General features: G+C 33.5%; 2 protein-coding genes across 2 annotated transcripts; both read left to right on the top strand.

Moving 5' to 3' along the window:
* Positions 1 to 400: 400 nt before the first annotated feature.
* LOC11421258 (ribosomal RNA small subunit methyltransferase NEP1) lies at positions 401 to 4,593 on the top strand. Its single transcript, XM_003602559.4, has 7 exons — positions 401 to 723; positions 1,759 to 1,851; positions 2,914 to 3,058; positions 3,182 to 3,292; positions 3,669 to 3,751; positions 3,831 to 3,888; positions 4,271 to 4,593. Exons 1-7 carry the CDS (start codon positions 445 to 447, stop codon positions 4,348 to 4,350), a joined length of 849 nt encoding a protein of 282 aa, XP_003602607.1. The 5' UTR covers positions 401 to 444; the 3' UTR covers positions 4,351 to 4,593.
* Positions 4,594 to 7,464: 2,871 nt separating this feature from the next.
* Positions 7,465 to 10,130, top strand: LOC11423990 (BTB/POZ domain-containing protein At2g13690). Its single transcript, XM_003602557.4, has 2 exons — positions 7,465 to 8,461; positions 8,970 to 10,130. Exons 1-2 carry the CDS (start codon positions 7,787 to 7,789, stop codon positions 9,906 to 9,908), a joined length of 1,614 nt encoding a protein of 537 aa, XP_003602605.1. The 5' UTR covers positions 7,465 to 7,786; the 3' UTR covers positions 9,909 to 10,130.

Genomic DNA, 10,130 nt, shown 5'->3' with positions numbered 1-10,130 from the left:
TCCCTAACCGCAACAATGTTTACCTAGACTTTATTAATCACGAATTTGAATGTGGTTTAACCATAATTTTTAGGAGCTCAACTACACAGATTTAAACATTAATCACATCTAAATATTTGTTTCCTTAAGTTAGATCGATGGTAAATGAGTTTTGACATCTTGTGCATCCATTAACCATATATTCAATAGAATTAACTACATATTTGAATTGTGTTGACTACTTAAAAAGTTTTCACAAATGTTGTTTAAAATTGATACTAGCAATTCTTGAATGAAATAATTCTTGGCGAGACGTAACAAAAATTTGATGACTTAATTTGATTTTAAGAAATAAATAAATATTCCTTAAAAAAAAAAAAAAAAAAAAAAGATTCTTGAACAATAAAAGCCACTCCTTGGAAAACCCTACAAATAATCGCAAGAGTGAGCATCGTATTGTGAGAAATGACGAGAGCTTACACATTAAAGGGGAAAAAGAGAAAGAACAAGGACGCAGCCACAAAACACGACCATGAACAAGAAGAAGAAGAAGAACAACAACAACAACAAATCGAACCAACACCGAAGAAACCAAATCTTCATAACGATGAACCAAGTGCGCCAACAGAGGAATCTGAACTTCCTGGTATTCCAATTGCTCCTTTGAATGAAAAGAACAGTGAGAAACAAGGTGTTATATTCATTCTCGAAAAAGCTTCTTTAGAAGTCGCTAAAGTTGGCAAGGTACTTTCGTTTTTATCGTCTTTTTATTGAATTATTTGATCTTATTTATTGATATATACAATTTAAGACTACAATATTATTTGAGTTTATGTATGGCAGAAAACAGCTTATAATATGTACATAAGTTGTTTTTGGCTTATTTATATTTGGTTTTTAGGTTAGGTTACGTTATGATATGAAAACAGCCTATAGATTATTCTTAAGAGCTTATATGATGAGCGTTTATGCTATAAACTCATTAAGTTGTAATAGATTATTCTTAAGCGCTTATGCGATGAGCGTCTATGCTATACAAGCTGCAAAGTAAGTTGTTTATCCAAACAAGACTTATATGGGAAAACTTATGAAAAGGGCTTATGGCATGTCTATAAGTTGTTTTTCAACTTATTTTCATGAGCCCTGGATGATAGCTAAAATGAAAACTATTTGATTTTTTCTTTTTTCTTTTTTCATCTTTGTATTAGAAACAGGTTATACATATGACCTTATACGATAAATGATTTTATTATAAGCACTTAAACTGTTTATCCAAACAAAGCCTTAATTCATGCAGTCTTTGTAAATATTTTTTATAATGTAAACCGGTTGTTATCGTTAAATCACTAAACACTTGTTTAATTATTATTTTTAACTTGTAAAAATCTCAGGCAAGATTCATTTCACAGAAAGTAGAGGTGTAATATTCTGTTACGCACACACTTATATGATAATCATTTATGAGGTGTGAAATTCTGTTACGCACACACTTATATGATAACCGTTTATGCTATAACCGCTTCATTAAAAGGTTATCCAAACAAGGCCTTCATTCACATAGTCACTAAAGATTTTTATAATCTCCGTTAATTATTAGAAACATTTGTCTCTACTCATAATTACTTCTAAAGTTGCATATATGATTTGTTGATGGCATAAAATTTTACAATGATAATGTATCAAAAGTAAACACTTGTATTAATATTGTTTTTTACTTGCAAAGATGTTGTGATGCTTTGGTATTGTGAGTAATAATGATTTTGAACTATGTGTTTACAGACGTATCAGCTGTTGAACTCTGATGAACATTCTAATTTCCTACGCAAACATAGCAAGAATCCTGGTGATTACAGGCCTGACATTTGTCATCAGGTTGGTTCCAAAATGTTTTTATCAATTGTATTCTTACTACTTCAGTGTTACCTAGTTTGATGTTTACGCTGCTAGATACCACTAGGAAAACAAAACCCGCTTGAATCGGGAAAACACTAAAGATAAATCAAACGTTGCTTATAAGATTAACCATAACCTTGAAATTGGATTCTATTAGGATATTTGTAGAACCTGACCTTTAGCTAAGCAAAGTCACAGTAACTAAGCGCTCTTCCTCAAAGCTTTAATGTATTGTCTTGTTCAAAATTTAAATGTATTGTCTTGTTCCACAGACTACCATGGCCTGATTTGAAGGGTTCCTCTCTCCCTCAAAGAATGTACAATGCTGGTCTTGAATATTTGTAGTGATTATTGGGTTTAAATATGTTTTAAGTTGTCGAAATACAATTTTTTTTGCTTTTGGTCCACCAAATTTTTGACTCGGTTATGAAAACTTGTCAACTTTGGTTCTGTAGCTAACTCTATGCTGAGAGATTAATATTAGATTAGATGTGACCCAAAAATGTGTTTATAAGTGGAACGCATCCCACAAGCTGATTTTGTTGGGTTGATTAAGGCCTAATCCAAATTTTAAGATGGTATCATAGGCTATGCAAGAATCGCTGGGCTTGCTATTAGGCCACTCGGATCACACTCTAGATATTCAGAATTGGGTGTGAGAGGGTGTGTTTAGGGTCCCACATTGGATGAGATACGGCCTGAAAGTGTTATAAGTAGGAGACATCTTGCATATTACACGACAGTTTTGTAGGGTTGATTTAGCATTGACTGAAATTCTAAGACTCTGTCAATCTAATTATAACTCTAACTGTGTCTTGCACCTTTTTTTCTGATCTATTGTTCTGAACTCAGCACTGTGTATACTATTGCTGGCATCTCCCTCAAAGGGCTTTTGAGCAAAACTGATACATTTCTAAAAATTAAGGACAAAAACGAGACAGTTTTTGGGGATCAAAAGCAAATATTATCATATTTAGAGGAATAAAAAACATTTAAGCATAACAATTTTAAATCTCATTTTATATAAAATTTTGTTTTCAGGCACTTCTATCTATTTTAGATAGCCCAGTAAATAAAGCTGGGAGGTTGAAAATGGTATACATAAGGACTGAAAAAGGCGTTCTTATAGAGGTTAAGCCCTATGTTCGTATTCCAAGAACATTCAAACGGTTTGCTGGTGTCATGTGTAAGTTTTAGTTATTTGACTATGTTAACACTTAGGACTACTATCTTGTGTAGCATGATTTTCTTTTCGTGAGGAAAATGAATAATCTCTCATTTGTTGCTTTTATACATTGCTGTTTTGCAGTAGAACTGCTTCAGAAATTGAGTATAACTGCTGCTGGAAAACGTGAGAAACTTCTCCGCACGATCAAAAACCCCGTAACCCAATATTTGCCCGTCAACTCTCGAAAAACAGGTTAGTTATTGTTGTTGTCCAATGGTTTAAAAAATGACTCCATTGAGTGTTGTCAATTGTTGATCGCAGAAAATAACAGTTCGGTCAGATTCTCTTACGCTACAATGCTATAGTATTAACAGTACTATAGCCACTGTTTAACAAGACCTTGCACTAATAGTTGGTGAGAAACCAATAGCGAATTGTTCGAATTCCGCTTTGCTATAGCTGCTATTTGACAACACTGATATCATGAAGGCCGCATGTTTATTTCATTTGATTAGATAGACAGTGGAAATGGATCTGATTTCTATTCAATTTGTTTCTTCCTTTTTGTACACTGTTGTGTTTCTCTTCTCTTAAACAAATATAAGTAACTGTTTCCTTTGAATGTTAGGTTTATCTTATAGTTCAGAGAAGCTGGTAGACATGAACAACTATTTGTCAACAATTCCAAGCAATCAGGACCTTGTCTTTGTGGTACTCCCTAGCTCAATTTTTAAATTCCTTTGCCTATTTATCTCTGTTGATGATTAACTTTTGAATGATCTAATTTAAGGTAGGAGCAATGGCACATGGGAAGGTTGAGACAGATTACACGGAAGATTATATAGCTGGTATGTTATCCTTGTATTCACTTTTCCTTAACTTTGGTCCAAAGACTAAGCCTGTTTGGATTGGCTAATTTGAGTTAATCTATTGTCATAAGCATTTGTGAGACTGTATGGGAGAACATATGAAAACAGCTATTGACATCCCATAAGCTGTTTTCAGCTTATTTCCTCAAGCTTTCCAAGATAGCTTATGAAAACAACCGATATTATGAAGACAATTTGACTTTATTTTGTCTTTTACTATAGAAAGAACTTATACACAAACACTTCATTGGGAAAAAAGCACTTGATTAAGCTGTTTATCAGAATATGATCTTAATGTATTTGTGCGCAATGGGAAAAAAGTACGTTGAGTTTCTTACTTCATTGTGTTTTCTGATTGCAGTTTCTGGTTACCCTTTAAGTGCTGCTTATTGTATTACAAGGATTACTAATGCCATTGAGGGAAAGTGGAACATATTGTGATTTAGCTTCTTCTATTTATACTGGATGGGACCATATATTCGTTTGAGTTGCACATTCAGTTTATGTAATATCGGGGTTGTTTTTTTTGGGCAACTTCCTAGTTTAAATTGTCTCTATGTTGCTCTACATCATAGGATTTTGTAACTTTCTAAGTTATCTCTCTGTTTTTCTACATCATAGGAACTCTTGTTCTCTAATTGGTATGGAAGCATTTTATGACAAATTTTATGGTTTCTACAAAAATATGACAAATTTTATGGTTTCTACGAAAATATTATAGGCCAAGAATAGAGTTCTTGGTACATACATGCGATGAGATCTACCGATTTTGTTAGATTTTTTTTTTAGTTACATCGTTACACCTTCATTAGACAAAAAAGGTCCTTAATTCTTTTTCAATGTGTTCTGGTTAATGGACATTTACTTTATTGATCAAAATCTCCAATCCATGTACATACAATACATTTTTTTGTTTAAACCGTAGGTTTACGCATACGTACACCATTAGATTCACGTACACCGTATAATTCAATTCCACAACATAAATCAAGTGCATATTAATGAAATCATATAGTTCTTTAAAAAGACATTAAAATAAAGCTTAATTACACCGTTGGCTCCCTAAGTTTCTCAAAGTTGTGATTATGGCCCCCTAAAAAACAACTCTTTTGCCCTAAGTTTACTTTATGTTGCAATTTTGGCCCCTCACGTTAATTTTGACCCAGTCAACGGACACGTTGGCGTCACCTGTGTAAAAAAATTTATTTTATTTTATTTTTTATAGCTGGAAATACTTGTTTTCTATTTCAATTATACTCTATAACAAAATGAGAAATATGACATAAAAAAGGTGAGGTGGCAACAACCCTAAATGCCCCTTCTAGGGGAAAATGGGAAATTCATATGGCATCAATTTTAATAGAGATAGAGTATATATAGATGATAATAAGATAAAATAAAAAGTGGTGCCAGCCACTCACTCATGGTATCAATGTCATGCCAAGGAAGTGCTTCATTAATTTATCTTTGATTTTAAGTGCCTTAACGCATAAAAAAGAAGCATCCCCAAATCGTGTTTGAATTATGCCTGAAGCAAGGGATGGGCAAGAAAATAAGAAACTAAAGAACGTGGCAATGCCTTCCCTCGCCAACAAGCAAGGTGAAAAATGCTCAAAGAGTGTGCTATATTCATGGTATGTTCGTGTGTGTGTGAGAGATGTTTACCCAATTAGAATTTTAATTTAATTTAATTTTTGTACATATACTTCAATTTATTAGTCAACACTTATCATAATTTCAACGATATAAATTGGGATGCCACTTCTATCAAGTGGGCAACTTGGTTTAGTTAAAAATAACGAATCGTTGATAAGTCAACTAAGTGATATAATTGATAAACTTGTGATACATTATCGTGACTACAAATTATTAAATGTGTCGATTAAAAAGTGAGAATAGGATAGATTTAGTTAGGCTTGCAAGACATAAGTGACATGTCAAATAAATTAAAACTTAAGTTTGGTTTCTCATAGACTAATTTTTTGGACATGAATCTGATCTTCTGAAAGTTTGATGTGATCTGTTAACTTGTTGAAAAGTTTATTTCATATGTATATCTTTAAATAAGTAATGTGTGATTTAAGTTTAAATAGACTGACAAACTAATAAATCAATAACATTAAACTCCATTTTGACATTTAATATGAATTTTTAGAGAATTTGACTATATATTACATAATATTTCAATTTCAGTATAATGTATACTAATAAACATAAATTACTGAAAAGGTTAACAAATTTATAACTTAATTCAAAGTATAAAATAATATATAATTAGTATTAAAAAATATTATTTATATTTATTTAGTGGACTGGTCTGATAGGTCTAAGAGGCTTTTTGATGACACGCAGTGGCAGAGCCAGACAAAAAAGTTTGGGATAGCCGCCATCAAAATAAACTAAAATATATAAATCATATTGGTTACAACACATTTAAGTCAAAATAAATCAAAAATCGATCATTCAAAATTTAAACTACATAATATATAAAACCAGCTTTATCAACAAATCTTAACACAAAGTCATTTGTTCATTTTTTGACTCATCATAAGTTTCATCAACAACGCTGCAAAATTTAGAATCACCAATTTTTTCACGAATATATTTTCTAACCCTATTGAAAAGATTTTGCAAGAGCTCTTTTTGAATTTGATGTGAAGTATATTTGTATTTTTCTGAAGCATTTTTCAACATAACTTTTACAACTTCATCATTGTACTGGAAATAAAAAGAAATAAGACTAGTAATATTGAAGAGCCTTCTATAGTTTAGTTTCAGGGAGAAAATACAAAGAATTAAGGCCAGTAATCTAAATATAATGGAAGCAATTAGCAAATAGCACATAAGATAAACCAACCAATATAGCTTATGATAAACCAGTATAGCGCAGGGAAGCATATACTTTGGTTTCAGGGATGCAAATAGCAAATAGCATTCAGCAAGGATCCTTTTTCAGCATCCACTTTCTGGTATATAAAAAAAATATAAAAAACAATAAAGATGGGTTGGCGGTGGTTTCCCCTTGCCACCCCAGTTCCGCCAGTGATGACACGTGATATGGTCTTTTTGGTTAAATAAACTTCTAAAAAAAGATTAAGTCTTCCTTATTTAAGATAAAATATGGTTTATTGTAAACTAAGTTGTATATTTTGTAGGCCGGAATGACCTATTCTCATTCCTATTAACGAGTGTCTTAAAGATACTACCTCCGTTCCTTTTTAGTTGTCACATTTTGACATTTTATATAAACCAAGACAATCAACAATTGATACTATTTTTGATGCAATAAACTATACTTTTACTGTAATGATCTTATTCATTTAATATCTCATTTCATATATTTCTCTCTTCGCAATAAATAACTAAGGACAATATTGATAAAACAACATTTAATAAGAATTGCATCATTAATAACAATATGAACAATGTCACTTGCATATAGAAAGTATCCACATTGTTATTTGTTTAAAAAACAATATTTATCATTTTAACAATCTGGCATCAACATATTATGACATGTCACTCTTTACATAGCTTCAAACGGTTAATAAGAACCTAAACAAAAGCATCAAAATCCAGTCACAAACGCAAATGGCAAACTGTCTCAAAGTAATAAGCTAAAGCCAAAGCTTAAGCAAGCAGAAAAAGCACTTATTACTACTTTACCTCGTTTTCTTCACCCAACCCAAAACCACACTCACACTCTTCCCCATAAATTAAATCGCCTCCAATTCCAACAATAATCACTTTTACAAACAAAATTGATTCTCCTCCTTACACACCATCATGTGCTGATGTGCATGTGCAGCAGTCACATACATACCTCATCCATTAAGAGAGAGAAAGCCTCAGTTAGTTAGTTAGTTAGAGAGAGAAAATGGATTCTTCTTCTTCTTCATATCATCGACGCCGACACCGAACATGGTGTTGCTCTTTCGCTGTTCCACCTTCAAGCCCAGATAACCCACCCATCAAACCCCGTAAGCCCGAACCCATATCCAAGCCCACCACTTTCTCCTCCTCCATACCCAACTCCCCTCAAAGCTCCAAATCCACCACCCGCATTGCTCGGATCGACCCTCGCCGGATCTTATCTCCGGGAAGAGTTTCTCCAATCGAAGACTCCACCGCTGTTCCTGATCAAAACCCTTCTCCTGTTCTCAATTCACCTCCGTCAAGATCTCGTAGCTTCCGTGCACCTATTACAGCTCCAATTCCACCGCCGCCGATGAACTCCGCCGTCGGAGTCAGTGTCGGAGATGGATTTGATGTGAGGATGAGTTTAAGAGGGAAGAACGGTGGTTCTATTGTTTTAGAGCTTAATTCAGCTATTTTATGTGCTAATTCGGAGGTTTTTGCGGGGTTAATTGCGGATTATAGAAAGGGTAATTCTTCGAGTGGTGGTACTGGTGTTAACAAAATGTGTAGAATTGAGGTTCCTGAAGTTGATAATTTGGGTGTTTTTAGAGAAACTATTGAGCTTATGTTTGAAGATGATGTTGCTAAAAGACTTCTCAATATTGGTGTTTATAGATCCATTGATGTTTTAGAGGTTACTATTTTCCTTCCATTTTTATTTAACTAATAAATTTTGATGATTATGTCTCCTTTGCCTATAACCTAGATATTAATGCATCAATTTAATGTAATGCAATGCAATTGAATGCATGTCATTAGTGAAAATTATTATGGAACATTATAATCAATATTTGCTTTATATGCACATATATGCAATGCAATAGTAGGAAAAAAACTGTTTTTAGTTTTTATGTTTTTTTTTCTTACCTTGTTTGTCAATGCATTGATTTAGTATTTTGGTGACAAGTTTTTCATTTGAGAAAATGAAATATTTTATTTGAATCGGTTTGAAGATTGGCATGAAATTACATGGAAATTTTTTATTACCTTGAGAGAAGTATGGAGAGACAATGAGAGATGGAGGAAGACAGCTACAAAACAAAAAAAGCAAAATGCAATTGAATTTGTTGTTTGATAGTTGATAATGTTTTTGCTGGATCAATTGTTTTTTCTTACATGGTTGTCTGTTTTTGTGTCACTAGGTGTCAGCAGGCATTATGTTCACAAAGGGTGTTTTGTCCTGTTTACAATACCTTGAGGCTGTTCCTTGGACAGAAGAGGAAGAAGAGAAATTAAGAAACTTATTCACAAGATTTAAGTTTGATGATGAAACTACAAGGGACATTCTAGGAAGGCTTTACTTGCACAACCCAGAAGATTCCCAGCCGAATGTAACTCGACATCTCGTTTGGTCTATCACCACATGTGTCAATGCCAATGCAAGAAATGAATTGAAATCACTAGTTAAAGGTCTTCTTTGTAAAAGCTCGGTTTATGAGAAGAACCATCTTGACCTAAGCAAAGACGATCTATATTCTGTTTGCCACTCATGTATTGACTCACTGATCAGCCTCTTTGAAGAAGCATCTGACTCCGTCAATCCTGAAAGGTTGACAAAGAAAGATACGAATAAACCGATGATCGAACACATCTCAAGACAGGTTGATAACATCAACTGGTTGTTGGAAATCATGCTTGATGGACAAATAGCAGAGGATTTTGTGGATATATGGTCTGATCAGCACCAACTTCTTAAAATGCACAATAATGCATCCCCTATGGTTAGATATGAACTCAGTAGAGTTTCAGCGGTTCTGTTTGTTGCTATGGCTACGAGAAAATTGCAATGCCGGTTGGAAGCTAGATCAGGGCTTCTCCAAGCATGGTTTTCACCTATGTTGTTAGACTTTGGCTGGCTGCAGAGATGCAGAAAAGGGCTTGATATAAAGGTTTTGCAGGAGGCTATGGGTCAGACACTTCTTACTTTGCCTTTAAAGCAACAACACACTTTGTTCATGGAATGGTTTCACCACTTCTCAAGGCATGGCACTGAATGTCCTAATCTAAGCAAAGCATTCCAAATTTGGTGGCGTAGATCATTTTTGAGAGGCTCTGAAACTTATGCCATTGAATCAAGGTAAAGAGTATCTGTTAGGAACCCAAGATTCTGACAGTACCAATATTTATTTGCCACTTGTGTACCGTGTAAAGATTTGCAATTAGGTGAGGGGTTCTGAATTATGTACACTAAAATAACATAGATCTCCATAGAGTGTTGTATTGAATTCTCTAGGCGATTTTTTCTATCTTCGTTTATTTTATTGTTTTGGGTGCATTAATAGCAAGAAGCTCCTTTGTAGGAA

This window comes from Medicago truncatula, chromosome 3, assembly GCF_003473485.1.
Source record: "Medicago truncatula cultivar Jemalong A17 chromosome 3, MtrunA17r5.0-ANR, whole genome shotgun sequence".
Taxonomy (NCBI): domain Eukaryota; kingdom Viridiplantae; phylum Streptophyta; class Magnoliopsida; order Fabales; family Fabaceae; genus Medicago; species Medicago truncatula.
This window is presented reverse-complemented; position numbering and strand designations above follow the sequence as displayed.